Consider the following 25318-nt stretch of genomic DNA (forward strand, 5'->3'; position numbering starts at 1 on the left):
GGAGACGGTGAGTTCTAGTTCCGCCTTAAAGATGAAAGCTGACTGGGTGACTTTGGAGCAATCACAAGGAGATGGTGAGTTCTAGTTCTGCCTTAAAGATGAAAGCTGACTGGGTGACTTTGGAGCACTCACAAGGAGACGGTGAGTTCTAGTTCCGCCTTAAAGATGAAAGCTGACTGGGTGAGTTTGGAGCACTCACAAGGAGAGGGTGAGTTCTAGTTCCGCCTTAAAGATGAAAGCTGACTGGGTGACTTTGGAGCAATCACAAGGAGATGGTGAGTTCTAGTTCCGCCTTAAAGATGAAAGCTGACTGGGTGACTTTAGACTAATCAGGAGACAGTGAGTTCTGCCTTAGAGATGAAAAGCGGCTGGGTGACTGGCCCAATCACCAGGAGACGGTGAGTTCTAGTTCCGCTTTAAGCATGGAATATAGATGGGTGACTGGGCCAGTCCCTGTCCCTCCCCCTCGGCCCAGCCCACCTCACAAGATTGTTGTTCTGAGGGAAATAATGGGAAGAAGGAAGAAGGTGTGTCCTTGACTTGAGTTATTTATAAAAATAATAAAGGTTGGCTATAAAACAAACACATACATAAAACTTTGAAAAATCATGAACCACAAGTCCAGGTCATCCTCATGATCCAAACGGTGACCAGAAATGTCATTGTTAAGCAAGGAGGTTGTTAAGTGAGTCACGTCTATTTTTATGACCTCGCTTGGTCAGCAAATCAGGGTAGCGAACCAGGCTGTCGTCAGGCGAATCTGGCATCCCCCCCCCCTTGAGTTTGCTTGGCAGAAGCCGGCTGACTAGGTTGCAAACGGGGTTGGACTAGATGACCTACAAGGTCTCTTCCAACTCTTGTTGTTCTGTTAAATACATCCCCATTGTCAAACGCCCAAATTTTCCGATCATCAGACTGTGGAGATACCCCGACAAGTTGCAAACACAAGGACCGGCTGTAGGTGCCCTTGTAACTTTGAATGGGCACTAAAAGAACCGTCCTAGTTTGAGGACAGCCTGTTTTGTAAACTTGGAGTCCAAAAGAGGGGAGGAGAGAGATACAGAGAAAGGGAGAGAAAGGGAGATAAAGTGAGGGATAAAGAGAGATGGAGAGAGAGGGAGAAAGAAAGCGATGAGAGAGGGAGAGACAGAGATGAGAGGGGGAGGGAGGGAGAAAGAGAAAGGGAGGGAGAGAAAGAAAGATGAGAGGGAGGGAGAGGGAGAAAGATGGGAGAGGGAGGGAGATGAGAGAGAAAGAAAGGATGGGAGGGAGGGAGGAAGAAAGATGGAGAAGAGGGAGGGAGAGAAAGAAAGGGCGATGAGAGAGGGAGAGAGAGAGAGAGAGATGACGGGAGGAAGGGAGAGGGGGAGAAAGAGGAAGGGAGGGAAAGAAAGAAAGATGAGAGGGAGGGAGAGGGAGAAAGATGGGGGAGGGAGGGAGATAGAGAGAAAGAAAGATGGGAGGGAGGGAGAGGGGGAGAAAGAGTGAAGGAGAAAGAAAGATGGAGGAGAGGGAGGGAGATAAAGGGCAATGAGAGAGAGAGAGAGAGAAAGAGATGAGGGGAGGAAGAGAGGGAGAAAGAGAAAGGGAGGGAGAGAAAGAAAGATGAGAGGGAGGGAGAGGGAGATGAGAGAGAAAGAAAGAAAGAGAGGGAGGGAGGGAGGGAGGGAGAAAGAAAGATGGAGGAGAGGGAGATAAAGAAAGGGCAATGAGAGAGAGGGGGAGAGAGAAAGATGAGGGGAGAAAGGGAGAAAGAGAAAGGGAGAGAAAGATGGAGGGAGAGGGAGAAAGATGGGGGAGGGAAGGAGATAGGAGAGAGAGAGAAAGAAAGAGATGGGAGGGAGGGAGAGGGAGAAAGAAAGATGGAGGAGAGGGAGGGAGATGAAAGGGCGATGAGAGAAAGATGAGAGGGAGGGAGAGAGAGAAATGAGAGGGAGGAAGGGAGAGAAGGAGATAGAGAAAGGGAGGGAAGGAGAGAAAAAAAGATGAGGGAGAGGGAGAAAAATGGGAGGAGGGAGATGGGAGAGAAAGATGGGAGAGAGGGAGAAAGAAAGATGGAGGAGAGGGAGAGATAAAGAAAGGGCGATGAGAGGGGGAGGGAGAGAAAGAGTGATTAGAGAGGAAGGAAGAGAGGGAGAAATGGGGAGAGGGAGGAAGAGAGAAAGAGATGAGAGGGCGTGGGAGAAAGATAGGAGAGGGAAAGAGGGAGGGAGGGTGAGAGAGAGAGAGAGACCTGTTTCCCATAGAAAAGAAAACAGAGCCACAAAACCTGGGTAGGCGTTGCTGAGGGGGGGGTCATGTGATTCGGTGGGAGTGAGGGACATCGAGTCGGCCACGCCCGCTCAGGTTTTGTGGCTCCCGGTGTTTTCTTTTCTGTGGGAAACGGGTCCAAATGGCTCTTTGAGCATTTAAGGTTGCAGGCCCCCTGACTTGGACTGTTTGTACTCCATTTGTACTACTGAGAAGAACCACCAGGGGGCAGCCAGGGCTCACCAAGACAACCGGTCGGATGCGCTAAGCCAATATGACCGCCGGAAACACCGAAAGGTTTTACAGCGGATCCTTTTTGCTCTTACAATTTCATCTTGCTGCAAATAAAACGCAGATCTACGGGAATCCAGCCCAAAGGCTGAGCTCAGGAGATCGAAGGAGGCCACCAGCGTGTAACTCATTCGCGACGGAGGTCATCCATCAGGACCCCACACCTGTCACGGCTAACATTCAGAAGGCACAAATATACGGGCAGTCCCCGGTCTTACGACCACCATGGAGCCAAAATCTCGGCAGTTAAGCGAGACGTTTGTTAAAAGTGAGTTTTGCCCCGTGTGACGACCTTTCTCGCCTCCGCTGGGCTGTTGTAAGTTTGAATGATCACTAAATGATAGTACAGAGAGTCCTCGACGTAACAACAATTCATTTAGTGACTGCTCGTAGTTATGACGTCACTGGGAAAAAGTGACATGACCGTTTTTCGCACTTCACCACTTTTGTAGCATCTCCACGGTCCCAGGATCAAAATTCGGATGCTTGGCCACTGACTCACATTTACGACGGTCGTAGTATCCGTGGCAGGTCACAGGACCCCCTTTTGCAACCACCTTATAAGCAAAGTCAATGGGGAAGCCGGATTCGCTCAACAACCGTGTGACTAATTCAACAACTGCGGTGATTCACTTAACACCGGTGGCGAGAAAAGTGGTAAAATCTTAAAACACACATCTCACTTAGCAAACAGAAATTTGGGGGCTCAATTGTCGTCGTAAATCGAGGACTACCTGTAACTCTGGAATCCACTGGATCTCTTCTGTTCCAGAACCATCTGTTCTGACCGAGGCGTCCCAAAAGCACGAAGCCAAATTCCTGGTCCCGATCACACCTCTTTTATTTAGATTAAAATCTTTCAAGAGATTTCACAACTACCGACCTTTATCAGGCTTGGAGAGCTGCCAGGCCGATATCTTCCAAACGCCATGCTGTAGCAGCAATTACTCGGCGAGAAGTCAGGAACAGATCTTCCCCCTAATGAATTGAACTAATTGCCTCCTGCAAACTCCACTCCCCTTTTGCTCCTCTTTAGTCCCTATGGGAGGGGCCATTCACCGTCCACCTGTGGCCTTACTCTCGAGTCGACCCTTGTTCCTTAGCTGTTCCCTTCTCCTGGCAACTCAGCGCATGCGCACACTGGGAACAGGCTCCAGCTGCTCTTCTGCCTCACTGATGTCTGACTCTCAAGGCAGCTGATAACTGTCGGACGGCCTTGGCCCCATCCCTGCCTCTGACCCAGAACCCTCATCCGAGCCTTCCCCAGACTCCAGGACTGGCCCATCTTCCTCCCCAACTTCCACATTGTCCGAATCGGCTGCCGGCTCCGCTGGTGGGCCGCAACTCTTCTCCCCTCTCCCTATCTAAGAACAAAGAGAAAGGTTGCTTCCAAATCCAGCCCCATCGTTTTCCTTCTTCGACTCACATTCGGACAACTGAGAAAACCTTGTACAGGCCGTCCTCATCTCACAACCTCAAATATGCCCCAGGTTTCTGTCGTTAAGCGTGACAGGTGTGCAGTGAGTCCTGCCCCACGTCACAGCCTTTCTTCCCATGGTTGCTAAGTGAAACGCTGCAGTTGATAAGGGTGTCACCGGTTGTTAAGTGAATTGGGCATCACGGGACCCCGGGACACGGCAACGACGGTGCTAAGTCCAAACCAGTTGCCAATCCTTTGAATTTTGAAACCCGTGATCACGGAGATGTTGCAAAGGTCCTTAATGTGAAAAATGGCCGCTTTCGTGGAGTTGCGAAGTGTGAAAAAAAAACAACCCACTGCTTTCAGGGCCGTTGTAACTTTCAACTGTCAATAAACAACTGTGAGGAGAGTCCTCAACTTACAAACAGTTCATTTAGTGAGCCTAGTTATAGCACTAAAAAAAAAAGTTACCGTATTTTTGGTGTATAAGACGCACCGGAGTATAAGACACACCAAGGTTTTGAAGAGGCAAATTTTTTAAAAAGTAGGTAGGAAGATACAGAGATAGAGAGGGAGAGAAAGGGAGAGAAATACAGTAGGTAGATAGGGAGAGAGAGAAATACAGTAGGGAGGGAGGGAGGGAAATACAGTAGGTAGATAGGGAGAGAGAGAGAGTAGGTAGGTAGGTAGGTAGGTAGGTAGATAAAGGGATAGAGAGAGAGAAATATAGTAGGTAGGTAGAGGAATAGAGAGAGAGAAATAGAAGGAGAGAGAGAGAAATACAGGGAGGGAGAGAGACAGAGAGAAATACAGTAGGTAGGTAGAGGAATAGAGAGAAATAGAAAGTGAGAGAGAAATACAGTAGATAGGAAGAGAGAGGCAAATACAGTAGGTAGGTAGGGAGAGAGAGAGAGAGAGAGAGAGAAATACAGTAGATAGGTAGGGAGAGAGAGTAGGTAGCAGAGGTGGGTTCCTAACCAGTTCACACCAGTTCGGTAGAACCGGTTCGTCAAATCTACCAAACCGGTTAGAAGAGGTTCCACCAGTGGACCCGGAAAGCAGGCCACACCTACAGAAGAGGTTCCAAAATTTTTTGAAACCCACCACTGGTAGGCAGGTAGATGTTTCCAGGTGTATTTATCCATGGGCTGGAGAAGGAAATCGCTGACAATCTGCAGCACCTAAGACTTTGTTTCTGCTGCCACAGCACTTGATCAATCTAATTCTCATCAATCAGTTAAAGAGCTTTCCAAAAAAGGGGGGGAAAAGTTTTTGCACTCTGCAAACCTCCCACAAACGGCCTGTTTTTTCGCTGAAACGGGCCTGTTTTTTAAAAAAGGCATGAATAGCCTTGGGGGGGGGGGCTTGCAGACTGCTCCTGCCCCCCCCCCCAAACAAGCAAAAAACGGCCCGTTTTTTGCTAAAAGGGACCGTTTTTTGTCAAAAAAAATTGCATGCATACCCTTATGGAGGCTTATAGAGTGATGCTGGGGGCTGGGGAGGAAACGGCCCATTTTTTGCTCGTATCTGCCCTCCCCAGCCCCCAGGAGCTCTCTGAAAGCCTCCATAAGGGTATGCACGGCCATTTTGGTGAAGGGGTGGGGTTTCAGGAGGCAAAAAATGCTTTTTTTGAGGGAAAAAGGTGCGTCTTATACTTTGAAAAATACGTTACTTACAACCATTTTTGCCACTTAACAACGCTTGTAAACTTCAGCTGACTGCAGTTCTGCAGTTCGGCTGTTCAAATCTCACCGGCTCAGCCTTCCATCCTTCCGAGGTGGGTAAAATGAGAACCCAGATTGTTGTTGGGGGCAATATGCTGACTCTGTAAACCGCTTAGAGAGAGCTGAAAGCCCTATGGAGCGGTATATAAGTCTAACTGCTATTGCTATTGCTATAAACATCTCCACAGCCAGCTGATCAAAATTTAGAGGCAAGTCGCTTTTTTTCAGGACCCGGGTCACTTTGAACGGTTGCTAAACAAACGGTTATAAATCGAGGATGACCTGTATGCAACCCAGCTCCCTTCCTGGTGTTTTATTCAGCGGGCCGTCGTACAATGGAGCCGAAGGTCCTTACTGGTCCTTTTCTACTTTGATCTCCACAAAGGAGCTGAGTTCGGTGCTGAAAGCTTTGTGGGGGGGTACGTGGGCCGGGGTTCCCATTTTGGGGTCTTCCTCCTGGAAGTGGGGATTGTAGAGCTGCGGGGGCAGAAGCTGAACTTCGGCAGAGGGGAGGCGTTCGGAGGGCGGCCCATAGACGCGGTTGGCTTTGGTGCCGTGCTTGGAGTTGGCGTCCAGACGGTAGCACAGCTGGCTGAGCGGCGTCGCTCGGAAGCGGGGCGGCCGCGCCACCCACACGCCAGCTTCATGGGCGCTGTCTTCCTCGTCCGACATCAGTTCTTCGGTGACCCCTCGCCACAGACGCTGCTCCTCCGAGCCCAACAACTGGGCCACCCCCGAACGGTTGGCGAAGAGCTTGGAAAGGAAGGAAAAAAGAAAAAGAGGAGATTCCAATTTATTTAGGCAAGAAAAACGAAATGCATAGGTACCGTATAGGTCTATGTTGGCGAACCTATGGAACGCGTGCTGGAAGTGGCATGGAGGGCCGTCCTGTGCGGGATGTGCGGCCTTGCTGGCTCCTCTTCTGCGTTCCTGTGGCCACACGTGTGCTGGCCAGCTGGCTTTCAGGTAACCATGTCAAGGTAATAATTTAAGAGCTGACCAGCTGGAACAATCACCAGAATGAGTCATGAGGATTTTTGGCTGTTATCCCTTTAAGAGCCTGTGTAATAAAAGGAGGCCCGGCTAGAGTGTTCCCAGTTCGCCGAGTTTCTTCCCTGCTGTAATTGCTGTTTGTTTAGATACTGCTTGTAGTATGTGTATGTATAGTATTCCTATATTCCTACTGTAGATAAAGACCACTGTTTGATACAAACCACTGTTGGTTGTACTTGCCGGAAGAACAGCGTTCCATTCCGCATGCACGCACCGACACCCAAATATCCAGGTTTCTGGTGCATGCAGGCGCAACAGCCAGCTGTTCATCATGCTCCAGAAACCAGAAGTTCGGGTGCCGGCTCACGCATGCGCGATGGAAGGCTGTTCTTCCAGGTTTTGACGCTCCATCATGCGCAAAGGATAGTGAGGTCGTACATTCCTCGCAGGATGGTTTCGCGTGCCATTTCCGGCAGGCAGGTGGGCGCAGGGTGATGAAAAGGGTTAGCCTTCACTGGTATAGTTGGTATGTCAGAATGTGCGCAGGTGTATCACGTGTATCAACCCAGGGGCAAGTACAACAGATAAAGTGGTCTTTATCTACACTAGGAATATAGGAATACTATACACACAGCAGGGAATTCTGGGAGTTGAAGTCCACAGGCCTTAAAGTTGCCAAGTTGGGAGACAAAAACGCACACCCCCAATCTCATTTTATTGCACAATTTCAATCGGCCCCCGGTGCGATACGATATAACACTATTCCCCTTTATTGACGTTGCTAAGGGAAAGTTGGACGCGGTGGCTCTGTGGCGATGACGCTCAGCTTGTCGATCAGAAAGGCAGGTTGGCAGTTCGAATCCCGAGCGCCGCGCAACGGAGTGAGTTCCCGTGACTTGTCCCAGCTTCTGCCAAACTAGCAGTTCAAAAGCACGTAAAAAATGCAAGTAGAAAAATAGGGACCACCTCGGGTGGGAAGGGAACAGTGTTCTGTGGGCCTTCGGCGTTGAGTCATGCCGGCCACATGACCAGGGAGACATCTTCGGACAGTGCTGGCTCTTCAGCTTTGAAACGGAGATGAGCACCGCCCCCTAGAGTCGGGAACGACTAGCACCTATGTGCGAGGGGAACCTTTGCCTTTAAGTGAAATATCCCGCAACGGTTGTAAATGTGAAAACCGGTCATCTCTTTTTTTCCAGCGTCGTCGTAACTTTGAACCATCGCTAAATGAACTGTTGTAAGTAGAGGACGACCTGGACGTAGGAACAACTTGGGAGGTGAGCTGCTGCTTGGGAAAATAATAGTTTTATGAGGGTTTGTTTTAAGCAACCAGAAGCTTCTTATGCGTCATCCAAGGCATACTAAGTCTGACGGGGAAAAATCAAATTTATTTCTCGGAGACGGCCATTCATAACTTAAGGAGATAATAACCGTAAAAGGATTCCAGGGACATTTTCCGATGAAAACCTTGCTTGTTTAAGCAAAGGATAAAACTTAAATTATATCCCGTCTTGTAAAAGGTTTGTTTTGGAATTTTTATGCTTTTTTTCTACTTAAGTATTATAAGCCTGATTTTGCTTCCTGGCCCTGAATTGGATGATTAAGAGGCGGCTGAATTATTCTTTTGGCAAAATTATCCTATTCTGAGGGTCGAGGGGTGCGGTGGCCTAGAGGTGGCGCTCTCGCCACACAATCAGGGAGCCGTGAGTTCGATCCTGGGTAGAGGCAGATCTTTCTCTCTCTCTCTCGCTCTGGGCACCATGAGAATATATCTTGCTGGGAAATAAACCTCCGTATTGGTGACACGAGCGGCATCCGGCCAGTAAACACTAAGCTCCATTCAGTTGCCCACACTCCACTCGGCAAGGGATTATGTACGGGGTCATTATTCTCCCGGGCATCCCTTGGGAGAGGAGAACTAGGAGAAAAAAAACATACGAGGCCACCTGTACGGAGATATCACAACCTGTGTGACACAATTGTGGTTTTCTTCTGACTCCGCGGCTTGTTGTTGTCATGTTTACACGGAAGCACAGATAACAGCAATGACCTGGCTCCAAAATTGAGAGCCAAGGTGGCGCAGTGGTTAAATGCAGCACTGCAGGCTACTTCAGCTGACTGCAGTTCTGCAGTTCGGCTGTTCAAATCTCACCGGCTCGGGGTTGACTCAGCTTTCCATCCTTCCGAGGAGGGTAAAATGAGGACCCGGATTGTTGTTGGGGGCAATATGCTGACTCTGTAAACCGCTTAGAGAGGGCTGAAAGCCCTATGAAGCGGTATATAAGTCTAACTGCTATTGCTATTGCTAAAATAGATAATTATCTATGGAAGATCCACTAGATTACGAAAGAACAATCATGACTAGCTCAAAATCCCACTGACTTCAAGGCCGTGTTTCTCAACCTTCCCTACTTTACGTCGCGTGGACCACAACTCCCAGAATTCCTCAGGCAGCAAGGAATTCTGGGAGTCGAAGTCCACAGGCCTTAACGTTGCCAAGTTGGGAGACACCCACCCCCTCCTTGGTCTCATTTTATTGCACAATTTTGATCGACCCCCGGATGCAATACGATACAAGACGATTCCCCTTTGTTGACGTTGCTAAGTGAAACATTTGTTAAGTGAGTTTTGGCCCGTTTTACGACTGCGGTGTTCAGTGTATCGTTCAGTTAATCACACGGTTGTTAAGTGAATCTGGCTTCCCCGTGGACTTTGCTTTCTCAGACGGTCACAAAAGGGGATCGCGGGACCCCAAGGACACTTTGACCGTCGTAAGTCAGTTCCGAATTTTGATTATGAGGATGCAGCAACGGTCGTAAGTGTGAAAAACGGTCATAGCTCACTTTTTTCGGTGCTGTGGTAATTTTGAACGGTCGTTAAATGAACTGTCATAAATTCAGGACTACATGCATGTTTACTCTGCGATTAACTGCAAAGTGCTGTTTTGACCCAGGTTTCCCCAGCCGCACGGAGCCGAGTCCTTGTCCCAATAAACCCCTTTTATTTAGTTTACAGTGAATTCCTTTCCCACAAACACTTTCCTCTACCACAGTCAAAATAGTTCACAATTACTGACCTTGGCGAGTGGCCAGGCCGATATCTTTCAGACACCATAATACTTGGCAAGGATGCAGGAATAAACTAAATTGTCTCCTGCAAACTCCACTCCCCTGTCGCTCCTCTTTTATTTCCTCTGGGAGGGGGCCATTCACCGTCCACCTGCGGCCTTACTCCCAAGTCGACCCCTGTTCCTTAGCTGTTCCCTTCGTCTGGCAACGCTGTACATGCGCACACTGGGAACAGGCTCCAGCTGTTGTTCTGCCTCACTGATGTCCGACTCCGAAGGCATCTGATAACTGGCATACGGCCCTGGCCCCCTCTCTGCCTCCGACACAGAGCCCTCATCAGAGCCTTCCCCAGACTCCAGGACTGGCCCAGGTTCCTTCTCAACCTCCTCACTGTCCGACTCTGCTTCCCAGCTCCACTGGGGGGTCACAACAAGCGGAGGGGCTACACCTTAAATCTAAATTAAATCCAGTAAGGCTTATTCTCACCGTAATGTTGATAGACTGCCAGCCTTATTGTATATTAGCCCTGGAAGATAATGGAAGGGACACTTCGGTAAATACAATTAAAGGGAGATCGTAAAAAACAGAAGTTTGCATTTGAAAATAAATACGGCTAAGGCCGCGGAGTTGACAAAGAGACCAGCATTTTATGGAGTCTAGAAGGAGAACTACACTATATCAACGAAGAAGCTTGAGATCAGCGGGAATTTAACTACTTTACGTTTTGAAATATTTTATATTTGCCTTGTGAATATTTCATCTTTTCGTATGAAACCGACAGGGCTGCATTTACGGATGTTTGCTTGGAACGTGAGTGCTTTTGCCTCTTGGCTAAACAGGACGTCCTCAACGTACGACCAGACGGGAGGCCAGCATTTCTGTTGTGAAGGGAAACGAGTGAATTTTGAGCCATTACTCATCACCGTTGTTAAGTGGATCGCTGCCGTTTTTAAACGAGTAACGCGGTTCTTAAGGGAACCGGGCTTCCCCGCTGGACTTTGCTTGTCAGAAAGTCGCAAAAGGGGGAATCGCGTGACCTCAGGATAAAGCGTCATAAATATGAGTCAGTTGCCAGGCATCTAAATCACGGGGAGACACTGCAATGGTTGTAAGTGTGAGGAATGGTCACAAGTCACTTTTTTCAATGCCATTGTAACTTTGAACAGTTGTGGCAGGGGTCGATTCCAACAGGCACTACTGTTGATTCGCTCATGTGCATGCACGCACAGTACATTAAAAATTGTTCTGCGTATGCACAGAAGCTAAAAACAAGATGGCGCTGCCGTAGGAGAACCAGTTTCGGCGGCGTGGCAGGGCCTGGGTCGCTGCTGGTTCCAGCAATCCAGGGCGCCAAACCACTACCGGTTCGGCCGAACTAGAGGTGGGTTCCTACCAATTCGCACCTATTCGGTAGAACCGGTTCGTCAAATCTACCGGACCGGTTAGAAGAGGTTCCACCAGCGGACCCGGAAAGCAGGCCACACCTACAGAAGAGGTTCCAATTTTTTTTGAAACCCACCACTGCTAAAGGGTTAGGGGTGCAAGGATCTTGTAACTTGACAGCTTTAAGACTTGCATGCTTCAATGCCAGAGTTCCTGAGCCAATGTGACTGGAGGAGGAATTCTGGGAGTTGAAGTCCACAAGCCTTAAAGCTGTCAGGTTTGAAGACCCCTAGTTTTTTATCCTAAATCGTTAGGGGTGCGAGGATCTTGTAACTTGACAGCTTTAAGACTTGCAGGGTTTAATGCCAGAGTTTCTGAATAGTTACTTGGACCAACCTAAGTACTAATTCATAATTTCATATCCGGTCACATGGGCGGCAAGCCACTCCTACAAAGGAGGCCACACCCACAGAGTAGGTTTGAACAATTTTTGAAACCCACCACTGGGCCAAACCGATCTGAACCGGTAGGAACCCACCACTGGGCTGTACTGTTTTCCCGAAAATAGGACCTCCCCGGATAATAAGCCCAATCGAGCTTTTGAAAGCATGTGCTAAAATACCCCCCACACACAAACACACAAATAAGCCCTCCCCTAAAATACCATATTTTTCAGAGTAAGACGCAGCGAAGCATAAGATTTTGAAGAGGCAAATTTTTAAAAAAGTTTTTGCACTCTGCAGAACTCCCCAAAATGGCCCGTTTTTTGAGAAAAGGGTCCCATTTTTTCCCCCAAAAAATGGTCATGCATAACCTTTAGGAGGCTTATAGAATGTTCCTGGAAGCTTGGAGGGCAAAATTGAGCAAAAAACGGCCTGTTTTTCACACATTTCTTCCCTCCCCAGCCCCCAGAAGCTCTCTGAAAGCCTCCTAAAGGCTCTGCGTGGCCATTTTGGTGAAGGGGGCGGGGTTTCAGGAGGCAAAAAATGCTGTATTCAGTGTATAAGATGCACCCAGATTTTCAGCCTCTTTTTTGAGGGGAAAAAGGTGCGTCTTATACTCCGAAAAATACAGTATTTAAACGCATGTGCAGCCGGTCACCACAATTTCCTGGGGGCGAGGTGAAGGGGGGAAGGTGCCCCACCTCCCCATGCACCTGTCATCCACGCGGAGGCCGCTCCCGCAAACCCTAGGTCCCGCGCCCCTTCTCTTAGTGGCGGCCGTAAATAGAGCCAGTGTGCCAGAAACAAAGACAGAACTTCCAGCCCTCTCTGGATCAGCTGATCTGAGGGCCGCGGGCCGAAGTTAAGTGGCCTCCTGCACCTCAAAAATAATAAGATCTCCCCGAAAATAAGGCCAAGCACTTATTTTGGGGGGAATCAAAAGAAAATAAGATCTTGTCTTACAACCCAAATGTTGGAGATGTGGCTCTCTCGATGCTACCTATTTCCATATATGGTGGACTTGCCAAAAGGCTAAGGCATTCTGGATAAAAATGTGGTGGATTATGCAAAATATCTTTAAAAGAAGGATAAAGTTTACTCCTCAGTTATTTTTGCTAGGTATAAGTACTGCCTTTACAGCGGTAGAGACTAACTTGATCCTGCACTTAATAACGGCAGCAAGACTGTTGGTGGCGCAATACCGGAAGAAGGAAGACTTGCTTACAACTCAAGAATGGACATTGAAAGTTACAAATTTAGCCGAGATGGCTAAAATATCGGCATATCTTAAAGACCATTCAAATGAGAGATACAAACGAGACTGGAAAAAATGGATTGACTATATACAAAATAAATACGGGACCAAGAAATTCCAGTTAGCCTATGCTTAAGATCAGGAATGATTTAAATTCTTTAAAGTTAGCTTAGCAGGAGGAGGCTAAGATCAATGTAGAGATGTTATTAATTTCTTTATTTCTTTTTTCTCAATAGATTTTAGACTGTGTTTGTTAAAAATCTATACCGTGTACGGGTTCTGGGAAGTCGGGGGGGGGGAGGAGGTGGGGGGTCGGGGGGTCGGGGGGTAGGGAGGGATATATATTAGGCTAGACACGATGTGTTAGATCTCAATGCAATGTGTCTTCACATGTATACTGTTTTTCTTTCATTTTCCTTTAAAAATAGGATAAGCCAAGTACATTAACATATAGTGGAAATACACCAAGGGGAGGAGTTGTTGGAAAGAAGAAAGATGGGTAGAGAGGGAAGGGAGAGAGGGGGGGGGAAGGCGAAAAGGAAGGGGGGGAGCGGTTCTGGAGAGAGGAGTGGTAGAGGGCGAGGGGAAGTAGGGTAGAGGGGGGATGATGGAGGGAAGATAGAAAGTTGGAGGGTGGTGGAAGAAAGAGGTGTATGGAGAATGGAAGAGGTATATTGGGCTTTTATTTTCTGGGGCATTGTTGACAAGAGGAATTGATGCAATTATTGTTTAATACTGTATGGTGTATACATGTGAGTGTATGAAAATGAAAATGAAAATAAAATACAAATTCCGGAAAATAAATAAATAAGAGTGTGTGTGTGTGTGTGTGTGTGTGTGTGTGTGTTTGTTTGGTTTTTTTTTATTTTATTTGTGCTGATAAATAAATAAAGGGAGACTAGTAGAGATCTATTTCAAGCTATTTAGCTCTCATCAGCTAGCCATACCCTTACTGGGATTTGAACCTGTATATATAAAAGATCTTGTCTTGTTTTTGGGGAAACGCGGTAAGCCGGGGATGATCTGTGTTCTGTCACCAACGAAGGGGAGGAAAAGTAGCTTTTTCTCGATAGATTTCGGTGGAATATTATCGGTGCAATTTCCCCAGCTTCAACATTTTGGTTAACGGACGTCCTCAAATAAAATCGGTGGAAATCTGTATTGGCTTTTAAAACGCAATCAAACCCCACCCCCTTAAGTAATAAAGGAATAATGATTGGATCACCCGTAACCAAATAACAGAGTTGGAAGGGACCTTGGAGGTCTTCTAGTCCAACCCCCTGCTCAGTCCAGAAACCCTTTACTATTTTAGACAAATGTTGTGCAAGCTCTCCAATGTCACCCCTAGTCTGTCTCTTCAATAGATTAAACCCAGTTCTTGCAACCGTTCTTTATATGTTTTCGCCTCTAGGCCTCTAATCATCTTATTTGCTCTTCTTTGCACTCTTCCCAGAGTCTCAACGTTGTTTTTTTAATATTGTGGTAACCGAAACTGGATGCGATATATGTGTAAAAAGGCTTAAAGGTAAAGGTTCCCCTCGCACATATGTGCTAGTTATTCCCGACTCTAGGGGGCATTGGTGCTCATCTCCGTTTCAAAGCCAAAGAGCCAGCGCTGTCCGAAGACGTCCTCGTGGTCGTGCGGCCGGCATGACTAAACGCCGAAGGTGCATGGAACGCGGTTACCTTCCCACCAAAGGTGGTCCCTGTTTTTCTACCTGCATTTTTATGTGCTTTCAAACTGCTAGGTGGGCAGAAGCTGGGACAAGTAACAGGAGCTCACTCCGTTACGCGGCGCTAGGGATTCGAACCGCAGAACTGCCAACCTTTCCGATCGACAAGCTCAGCTTCTTAGCCACTGAGCCTCCCTTTGTAAAAGGGTGAACAAAAATAATAAAATAACAGAACTGGGAGGGATCTTGGAGGTCTTCTAGTCCAACCTCCTACTCAAAAAGAACTCCTTATGCAGTTTCAGACAACAGGTTCTCCAATCTCTTCTTAAAAACCTCCAGTGGTAGAGAACCCACAACTACTGAATTAACCACTGATTAATTGTCCTTTCATGTAATTTCTCCTTAGTTCTGGATTGCTTCTCTCCTTGATTAGTTTCCATCCGTTGCTCCTTCTTCTGTAAGGCCTGCAGCCATATTCCTCTCGGATCTTTCGCCTGCCACACTTTCTATTATTCTACTACGCCTTTTCCATCGTGGGAAAATGGGAGGGGGGATTGTACGGAGTGAGATGGTAGGTAGCCAAAACAAAATTCTTTCTAGAAAACCAAGGTCATCCTTTGTCTTTGCATCTCTGCACCTGACCGGAACTGGATGGGCGAAATTGCCAGCATGGCAGTGGAAGATTGGACCGTGTGATGGGTTTGTGGGTGTGGGGGACAAGATCTTAAACTTTCAACTGGGTGGGGGGAAAACGGGAAGCTTCCAGATTCGGGTTTTCCCAGATGTGCCAACATGGCTGTCTTAATAAATACTTTGCCTCGGACTCTGATTTACTTTTGGATGCGATTTGGAACCCGGACATCTTCCTGCCTTCAGGAGCTTTAGTGAACAGGTGCCCCTCCCCTCTTCTTTGGGGCAACCCCTCAAATATTGGAAGGCTACTATCATGTCACCCCCCAAGTCTTTCTTTTCACTGATTAGACATACCCCAAATGCATGGAATTGCTAAGGCTTACCCGATACCGCCTGCTGCGTAATTTCTTCTCCTCTTTCTCCTTAAGCCCTTTGAACGGATTAAGAGAATTCCGATATTCACGCCGCTTGGTCAGGAAGTAGGCCACGCAAGCACCTAAAAGGAGAAAACATCGTCTGTGCGTGAGTTGTGCAGCAATCAGCAATCCAGAAGGCAGAATCAGGGTCTAGACTCGCCAGAGGCCGCTATAAACGCATCTCTGCGTAAACAATTCAACAATTTCAAATATCATCCATCAGTTGCAGACTAAATGCCGGCAGCTGCTGCGAAAGCCGAAGAAAATATTCAGTTTAGCGAAGGACAGAGACGTCATGTTTTTTTTCCCCAGTGGGGCTGGGGGATAAATTTGGAATGCGGTCAGTCCTCGCCGTACGACCACGATTCCGGTCACAAATTCCCGCTGCTAAGTGAGCCATGCGTTCAAGTGCGGATTTGCTCCGTTTTACGCCATAGTTAAGCAACTGACTGCCGTTATTAAGTGAATCCGGCTTAACATTGACGTTGCTCGTCGCAAAAGCGGATCACTTGACCCCCAGGGGCTTTGCAACCGTCATAAATTGGAACCAAGGGCCAAGCGTCTGAATTTGGATGACGTGACCATGGGAACGCTGCAAGGTTGTGGAAAACTGATCCGAAGTCACTTACTTCAGGGATGTTGCAACTACCAACGGTCACTAAATGAAGCATCATAAGAAGAGGAGTACCTGTACATTCTAGCACCGGAATCCAGAAACCGGAAGGATGGGTTTAAAAACAAAACCCAGCTCACCTTTGAGTTCCTTATCGGTATAATTATGGTGATTGGAGACCAATTCGTGTTTGAGTTTTTCCAGCAAAAACTTCACTACGGAAATATTCCAGGATGATTTAATGCTGGAAAAGAGGGAAGAGAGTAAAATATTCAATGAAGAACTTCAAAAACGGTACTAAAAAATTAGCATAAATCACAATCATCATCAACGACCCCATAATCCATTGCGGAGTGGAGTCTGAGCAACTGAATGGAGCTAACAGAGTGTTTACTGGCCAGCTGCTGTACCTGTCGCCAATGCAGAGTTATATTCAGCAGATATATTCTCATTGTGCTCAGAGAGAGAAATACAGTATCTGCCTCTATCTAAGATCGAACTTGCAGCCTCCTGATTGTGAGGCTAAAGCTCCACCTCCACCACTCTAGCATAAAAGCCCAATAATATCAGTAAAAGACCAATATTCAGAGGTGGTATTCAGCCGGTTCGGACCGGTTCGAATGAACTGGTAGCGGAGATCGCTGGTGGGCCTGACCACCTGTCCTGGCTCTTATGCCGTCCTATTTAGTCATGTTTTTGAGGCCAGGTGCATGAGTGGAAGGCGCACGCATGAGCAAAGCACATGTGCGGAAGGCGTGCACAGAAACAAAATGCATGTGCGGAAGGCTGGGTGCACGCATGGAGATGCACGCATGGGCGGGACGAACCAGTGATAAAAATAAGTGAAACCCACCCCTGCCAATGCTGTACTTACAATGCATGGGGAAAAGGCACGCTTTTGTGGTATTAAATATAGTTAGCCCTCGACTTTCAACACTTTGCTTAGTGACTTGTTGTGGCCCAGCAGGAGCCGTTGGAGCTGCCACCAGACTCCGACAGTGAGGGGCCCTATGAGTCGGCTCTGGAGGATGTGGAGGACCCTGGACAGGGTTCCGACTCCGAGCAGGGTGCAGAGAGGCTGGTTGGCCACCAGGAGGCGCCGGAGCCTTGGACCAGTGGGGAGGAGACAAGGGAGTGTGATCCTGACGTCATGCATTGGAGCAGTGGGGAGAAGACAAGGGAGTTGGTCCTGGATGCCCGGCACCGAAGAGCTAATAGGCGTAAGGAACAGTTGCGCCGTTACAGGAGATAATTGCACTCAGCTGGTGGTAATTAGGCTCCTCTCAAGACTATAAAAGGAATGATTGTCCACACGCTCGTTGCAGGAGTCAACGTATTTACTAGAGCTGGAGAACTCTCGTGGCTAGCTTGGCAGGCTGGATTGCTGCCAAGGTTAGTCTGTGCTGGATTGCTGCCAATGTCTAGTCTGTGCTGGATTGCTGCCAAGGTCTGGTCTGTGCTGGATTGCTGCCAAGGGCTAGTCTGTGTGTTAATAAATCCTTGAAGTATCTGTCTCGGAGTGCTTTGGTGTGTGAAGAGGGGGGGTCAGAACAGTGACCTTACAACAGCACTGAAAAAAGTGACTTTTTCACCCTTAGGATCATGCTCTTGTGACCAAAATGGGGATGATCCTGATCACTGACTCACATTTACGACGGTCGCAGTGTCCCGTGATCCCCTTTTGTGACCTTCTGACAAGCGAAGGCGGCGGGGAAGCCCGATTCACTTCGCAACCACACAGCTAACCTGACTGCAGGGATTCCCTTAAGAACCGTGGCAAGCCAGGTCGCTAAGATGGGGCGAAAATCCACTGAGCTGACTTGCTTAGCCAGGGAAATGTGGGACTCAGTTGTGATCGTGAAGTCAAGGACTAAGCTGCGCAGTTTTCAATTTTTCACAGGAGAGGACGGCTCTCTGTTGATAAAGTGGTTTTTTCTTTTGCGTTATAGATTTATCATCAATAAATCAGACGCTGCTGATAACAAGGGATTATGGGATCCACTTATGGAAGCAGGCAGCCAGATGAATGGAAGAAAAATCTTGGCTGGGTTTGTGCTTGCGACAACAACAAAACACCCATTGTGACCCATGGCCAGGGTTGGCATTCCCTTACTTTCCCTACCAGTTCACAGATGTGAGCACGCCCACTCCGTACACGCGTGTGCTTGGCCTTCCGTGCATGCATTTTGATCATGCGTGCAGTTTGCAAACTGCACACATGAATGCGGCTTGAAAACATGCGTAAATAGGACACTACTGGTTCGGGCGAACCGATCCAAACCGGCTGAATCCCACCTCTGCCCATGGCATGCACAAATGATTAAAAAAAACACCACACCATCAGGATGTCATGTCCCCCATCGGAGCCTGAATCTGCAAAGGAGGACGACCCAGAGCTGGAGCCAAGGGATATCGAGGGGGCGGCTTTGTTGGAATGGGTTCCAACTTTTCCTGCCAAAGTTGAAGTGAATCACTGCCCTCGTTCAATTAATCACACGGTTGTTGAGTGAATCTGGCTTTCTATAGATTTTGCTTGTCAGAAGGTCGCAAAAAGGGATCACATGGCCCAAAGACACAGTGGTGGGTTACAACTGGTATGCCCTGGTTGTACGGGTGTACCGGAGCCTGCCGGGAGCACCAAATACTATTCCGGTACGGTGCTCCGGAGGGCCCACCCGCCCGCCTGCACTCCTTATCAGTATTTGAAGTTTTTGGGACTTCCGCACAGGGGCATGAAGTGCATGGCGCCTGCGTGACCCTCCACCGAGCAGCTGGACCATCGCGGAGGCATTGCAGAGCGTAGCGGAGGCGTTGCGGCGGTAAGTATGCAAGCGTGCACTGCGCATGTCCATGTGGTGGGCGCCCGGTGACGTTGCACCGTAGCGGTTGCAACGGGATCCGGAACCCACCACTGCCAGGATACAACGACCATCATAAATAGGAGTCCATGGTCAAATGTCTAAATTTTGAACATGTGACCACGGGGATGTTGCAACGATCGTAAGTGTGAAAAATGGACCTGTCCCTTTTTCCAGCACCAACTTTGGATTGTCGCTAAACAAATGGTTGTAAGTCCAGGATTATCTGTAGCAATAGCACTTATATATCGCTTCGCCATGCTTTTACAGCCCATTCTAAATGGTTTACAGAGTTAGCCCAGCAACCTGGGTCCTCGTTTTTCCGACCTTGGAAGGCCGGAAGGTTGAGTCAACCTCAAGCCAGTCCAGATCAAACTTCTGGCAGTGGGGCAGACTCAGTCTGCACTACCCCATTCTAACCACTTGTGCCACCACGTCTCCGTGGCACGACAAAACCGCGCTCCACTAAAGCACACCCGATTAAACCGCGTCACTGATGTCATCAACAGGGCGACAACAGCGAGCACAGAGAAAGAAGGGCGCTTTAAATAGCGCTTTGAAAGCAAGCCGATTCAAGTTAAGGTAAGGGTTAGGTTTAGGGTTAGGTTTAGGGTTAGGTTAAGGGTTAGGGTTAGGTTTAGAGTTAGGTTAAGGGTTAGGGTTAGGGTTAGGGTTAGGGTTAGGGTTAGGGTTAGGGTTAGGGTTAGGGTTAGGGTTAGGTTTAGGGTTAGGTTAAGGGTTAGGATTAGGATTAGGTTTAGCGTTAGGTTTAGGGTTAGGTTAAGGGTTAGGGTTAGGTTTAGAGTTAGGTTAAGGGTTAGGGTTAGGGTTAGGGTTAGGGTTAGGGTTAGGGTTAGGGTTAGGTTTAGGGTTAGGTTAAGGGTTAGGATTAGGATTAGGTTTAGCGTTAGGTTTAGGGTTAGGTTAAGGGTTAGGTTTAGGATTAGGTTTAGGGGGGTTAGGTTTAGGTTTAGGGGTTACTTTTAGGTTTAGCGTTTACAGCGTGCTTTTTTCTCTGCGCTGTCGTCATGCTGTGATGACGTCAGCTACGCGGTTTCGTCGAGCGCCCTTTAGTCGAACGCGGTTTTGTGGTGGAACCCCACGTCTCTTTTTACTTGTAATTAGCAACACCTGGTTTTTCCTCACCTTTCCGCACCGTCAAAGCGTTTTTCGTTGGCGACGTGGTTGTGAACGTTGTGGACCAATTTCTACCAAGGGAAAGAGAGAAGAATGTGAGGATCGGATGAACTACCGTGTTTCCTCTGAAAATAAGACCTACCCTGGAAATAAGCTGTAGCCTGATTTTTAGGGTGGGCCTAATATAAACCCTACCCCCAAAATAAGCCCGGGGATCGATATGGCCAGCATAAGAGGCAGAGAGCATGGTGGTGGGGACGATGGCGTCTGGCAGCAGTTGCAGTCCATGGCGAAGTGCAGACAAGTCTGAGCATGAAGACAGAAGCAGGGGGGGGACAAGTGAACAGGACGTGCGGCGTGACTCATGGGAGCCTCGCAGGCAGCTTGCACAGTGGCACCGGCAGTTGGTGGAGGTAGAGGCACAGGGGTGGAGGCAGGCGATTCCAATGCCCCGCGTGGGCACATACCCTGGTACAGCTCTGGGGAAGCCGAGAGTTGATGGGACACAACGCAGCGCGTTGGATTGCCTTCTTCCACCCCCACCCCGCCTCAACCTCCAGCACATACTTTTTACAGTTAGCTCCGGTTTCACTGCCCTGAAACGTATACCATAATTTCTCCGTTGGGGCGAAGTATACCATAATTTCTCCGTTGGGGCGAAAAGTATTTGGGCGCCTCTGAGAATCACTTTGTTCCCAAGCGCCCCATAGGCACCTAAACACTTTTTACCAGAGAGAGACAAAACTTTGGAGTGCTTCAAAGCTTCCAGCATTCCGTCATTTCCCGGTCCAGATGCTGTAAACCATTGTGGCCGCGAGCAAGCAGATGGTAGGAGGGAGGAGGTCGCAAAGTAAGACATCCCAGAAAATAAGACCTAATGGTTCTTTTGGTCTGAAACGATATACTGTATTTTTCGAAGTTTAAGACGCACCAAGATTTTGAAGAGGCAAATTTTTAAAAAAGTTTTTGCCCTCTGCCGACCTCCCAAAAATGGCCCGTTTTTTGCAAAAACGGGCCCGTTTTTCGCAAAAATGGGCCCGTTTTTTTTAAAGGCATGAATAGCCTTTAGGAGGCTTGCAGAGTACTCCTGGCAGGTGCCCCCCAAAAAATGAGCAAAAAAAACGGCCCATTTTTCAAGAAAATGGGCCCGTTTTTTGTCCAAAAAATTGCATGCATAGCCTTTAGGAGGCTTATAGTGTGCTCCTGGGGCTGGGGGGGCAAAATTGAGCAAAAATCAGCCCGTTTTTGCTCATTTCTGCCCTCCCCAGCCCCCAGGAGCACTCTAGAAGCTATGCACAACTATTTTGGTGTAGGAGGCAGGATTTCGGGAGGCAAAAATGCTGTATTCAATGTATAAGACGCACCCAGATTTTCAGCCTCTTTTTTTGAAGGAAAAAGGTGAGTCTTATACTCCGAAAAATACGCGATATCTTACTTTCAGTGAAACACGGTATCATGCCATGGGTCCCAAGTGAGGAAAAACACAATTCAGACAAGGCACGTGTCTTGTGGGTCACAAGCTCACTCCAAGGAAGGGAATCGACTCACAGATAAGACCAGATCCCTTTTGCGCCTGGCGTTCTTCTGCCCAAGGTTTCTGCTCCTGCAAGGGAGACCAGTGAAGCCTACGCAGAAATGGGGTTCACCGTTCGGGGTCTCCTTGTGAGTCGTGCTGCTGGGGGATCCCTCTGGACAGGAGGTGGACTCGTCCAGAGGTTGGAGAGGTGGCTGATGGGCCATCTGTGGGGTAGGAGAGGAAGGAGGAGCATAGACTGGTGGCAATGGTGCATCTTCTGCAGGACATTCCTCGGCTACCTGGCGGGAGAAGGAGAATTATACATACACGTCCTACGCAAACAGGTGTCACCTTTGCTGGAAGTCCTCGGCTTACGACAAGGGAGCCCCAAATTTTCAGGCCTAAGCGAGACAGTTGATGTATGAATACAGGTCGTCCTCTACTTACAACCACAATTGAGGCCAAGATTTCTGCTGTTAAGGGAGACATGAGTTAAGAGAGTGTTGCCCTGTTTAACGATCTTTCTTGCCTCCGTTGTGAAACAAATCACGGCAGTTGATAAGCTAGTAACCCAGTTGTTAAGTGAATGCGGCTCCCCACATGGACTTTGCTTGTCAGAAGGTCGCAAAAGGGGATCCCTGTTGTGGCCCACCAGTGGCCAGCGGAGCTGGTGGCAGACTCAGACTGTGAGGAGGGTGGGGAGGAAGATGGGCCAGTCCTGAAGTCTGGGGAAGGCTCTGCGTCGGAGGTAAAGATGGTGCCAGGGCCATCCAACAGTTATCAGCTGCCTTCAGAGTCGGAGAACAGTGGGGCAGAAGAGCAACTGGAGCCTGTTCCCGATGTGTGCATGCACAGAGCTGCCAAGTGAAGGGAACATTTAAGGAACAAGGGCTGACTCGGGAGTAAAGACACAGGTGGACGGTGAATGGGTCCACCCCATAGGGGACAAAGAGGAGCAAACAGGGAGGGGAGTTTGCAGGAGACAATTAGTTCAATTCATTAAGGTGAAGATCAGTTCCTGACAAGTAATTGCTGCTACCGCATGGTGTTTGGAAGATATCGGCCTGGCAGCTCTCCAAGCCTGATAAAGGTCTGTAGTTGTGAAATCTCATGAGAGACTGTTGGCTGGGACTTTGCTGGAGAGGAATTCCCTTTGAACCTTGAGACCCAGCAACAGTCGTAAATATGAACCATCTGCCAAGCATCTGAATGTTGATTACATGTCCAGGAGGGATGCTGCAAAGGTTGTAACTGTGAACAAATGGTCCTAAGTCACTTTTTCCAGTGCCGTCGTCACTAAACAAACTGTTGTAAGTCAAGCGCTAGCTATCTGGACCCTCGGCAACTGACATGTGTTTACGACAGTTGTAGCACCCCAGTCATTTGAGATTCCCTTTGGCAACCAACTCAGATGGCATCCGACAGGTAAAATCAGTGAGAGAAGCCGGGATCGCTTAATGACCACATGATTCACTTAACAACGGTAGCAATCAGTGGTGGGTTGGAGGGGGTACGCCCTGGTATGGTGCTTCGGAGGGCCCACCTGCCTATATTTGACCCAACTGGCCCATTTGCGCATTGCACGCAGTGTACGGCACCTGTGTGACACTCCGCCGAGCAACTGGAGTGTCGTGGGCGGTGGGTGCGCATTCTGTGTGCAGCATGTGTGCACGTGGTGGACGCCCGTCCCCGTCGCAGCGTACCGGTTGCGACGGGATCTGGAACCCACCACTGGTAGCAATTCACTTAACAACTGTGAAAAGGGAAGGTGACAAAATTGGGCACAGCTCACTGAACAACTGCCTCGCTGAGCAGTAGAAATTATGGCCGTAAATCGAGGACTAGAAAACCAAAAGCAAAATATACAATGCTCTGAGCACACATTGATAGAGCAAAGTCTCGTTGGATCGCTCGCGAAGGAAAATCCTGCCAGGCCCAAATGAGCACCGGAGGCCGTGAGGCATTTTTTCTTCATCTCGCTGGAAGATTTTCCGCATTCCTTTGCTGCCAACTCCCACTCCACCCCTTCTTGGCCCCAATTCTTCATTTGCCTCGAACAGCGCCAAACCCAGTTGCAGCTCGGCTTGGGATGGCATTGCCAACCGTGCCACTCTGTTCGGCTCTCATTGCAGCCTCTCCGCCCCGGATCTGGCGCGACTCCCAGACCGCCACTCTCTGGAGGGTCGGTTGGCAGGAAGCGCGAGAAACACCATCAACTATTCATGATGCCATCTGTGCCCGACCGGAGGGATAGGATTATGGCGTGGGTTTTTATGAGGTGGTAGAGATGGAGGCCCGCGATTTTAGGCTACGTACTCCAAGGGCCAGCACGGGCGAGAAGGCCAAAGGTTCAGGCCGCCCCATTGCAGCCGACGCGGCACCCAGCTGCTTCAATTCTTCGATGACCACCTGGACGCCATTCCCAAACTCTTCGGCCTCCAGTTCCTCCTCGTTTTCGGGCTCCTCGGGGAGCTGCAGGGGGCTGGCTTTGAGGGCCATGACAGGCCCCTGGCGTAGAGCCGCCATGTCTTCCTCGAGACGTTTCAGGGCTTCGTTGTTGGCCTTCGCCAAGCTGAGCGCCAGTTCGGCTAAGCTGACGGCCTTTTCAACCCGCTGGTAGATGACGTGGAGCAGCTGTTCTGAGGACTGGACCGCCAGCCCCGTGCCCGTGATGGTGATGGGGGTGCAAGGAGGGGACGATGGGGGCGGGGGTGGTGGGACCGTGACGGGAACCCCCGGCTCCTGCTTGCAAGTGCAACAGCAGCATTTGGCTTCATTAGCATGAGGCGGGGAGAACAAGATGGTGGCGCTGAATGACATCGAGAACGGGATCTCAGAGACTGTAGAAGGGAAGGCGACCCCAGTGCGGAGTGGAAAGCCTCAGGTTGCGGTTCGGCGTGTAGACACCAGTCTGCCGAAGGATGGATCAAGGAAAATAAAGCAGCTGGATGAGCGTGGCTTAGCATCAGATTTTCTGGAACAGCCTGGAGATTTCGAACCAGGGTCTCTAACCCAGGGGTCAGCAAGCTTAAACACTCAAAGAGCCACAGAGGTTCTAACCAGGAGCCCCCCATTAAATTTTGGAGTTGATTGGAAGTCCGGTTCCCCCACCATAGAGTCTCCTCCTAGTGTAGCATCCTTTTTCCTTTACCTGTCCTTGTGGAGCTGACCAGCAACAGGGAGCCACAGCAGAGGGCTGAAAGAGCCACATGCGGCTCCAGAGTTGCATATTGCTGACCCCTGCTCTAACCAATTTCTGCCAACCAAGGGGAGCAAAAGAGAATCAACTTGGTTTAATGGTGAAGGCATCAGGCAAGAAGTCAGGTGGCTGGGAGTTCTGCTTTAGGGTGAAAGCCAGCTGGGTGACTTTGGGCCAATTACCAGCAGGCTGTGAGTTCTAGTCTCGCCTTAGGCATGAAAACTGGCTGGATGACTTTGGACCAATCACCAGGAGACAGTCCCTTAATTACCTTATGTTTTGCCTTAATTACGAAAGTCACTGGGTGACTTTGAGCCAATCACCAGGAGATGGTGAGTTTTAGTCCCACCCAGGGGTGGGTTCTAGCTTCTTTTACTGCCGGTTCGCTCAGGGATGCGCTTCAGGTGCGCGTGCAGTATGCACACTTGATGCATGCTGCGCATGCA

The 25318-nt window shown here is 49.0% G+C and overlaps 1 protein-coding gene across 1 annotated transcript; it reads right to left on the bottom strand.

The window, feature by feature from the left end:
• Positions 1 to 5983: 5983 nt before the first annotated feature.
• On the bottom strand, positions 5984 to 24744 carry CZH14orf93 (chromosome Z C14orf93 homolog). Its single transcript, XM_032234520.1, has 6 exons — positions 23990 to 24744; positions 21706 to 21972; positions 20167 to 20228; positions 16303 to 16406; positions 15517 to 15629; positions 5984 to 6438 (listed from the first exon to the last, which is right to left on the bottom strand). The coding sequence occupies exons 1-6, from the start codon at positions 24491 to 24493 to the stop codon at positions 6037 to 6039; spliced, it is 1452 nt and encodes a 483-aa protein (XP_032090411.1). The 5' UTR covers positions 24494 to 24744; the 3' UTR covers positions 5984 to 6036.
• Between the last annotated feature and the right edge of the window lie 574 nt (positions 24745 to 25318).

Source organism: Thamnophis elegans, chromosome Z (assembly GCF_009769535.1).
Source record: "Thamnophis elegans isolate rThaEle1 chromosome Z, rThaEle1.pri, whole genome shotgun sequence".
NCBI lineage: Eukaryota > Metazoa > Chordata > Lepidosauria > Squamata > Colubridae > Thamnophis > Thamnophis elegans.

Excerpts from the sequence above, each read along its gene's own strand:
- CZH14orf93 (XM_032234520.1), bottom strand. The coding sequence starts at position 24,493 with ATGTCATTCAGCGCCACCATCTTGTTCTCCCCGCCTCATGCTAATGAA. Across the intron at positions 15,630-16,302 it reads TACCGATAAGGAACTCAAAG|GTGCTTGCGTGGCCTACTTC; the intron begins GTGAGCTGGGTT and ends TTCTCCTTTTAG. Across the intron at positions 6,439-15,516 it reads TACGCAGCAGGCGGTATCGG|CTCTTCGCCAACCGTTCGGG; the intron begins GTAAGCCTTAGC and ends TTCCTTTCCAAG.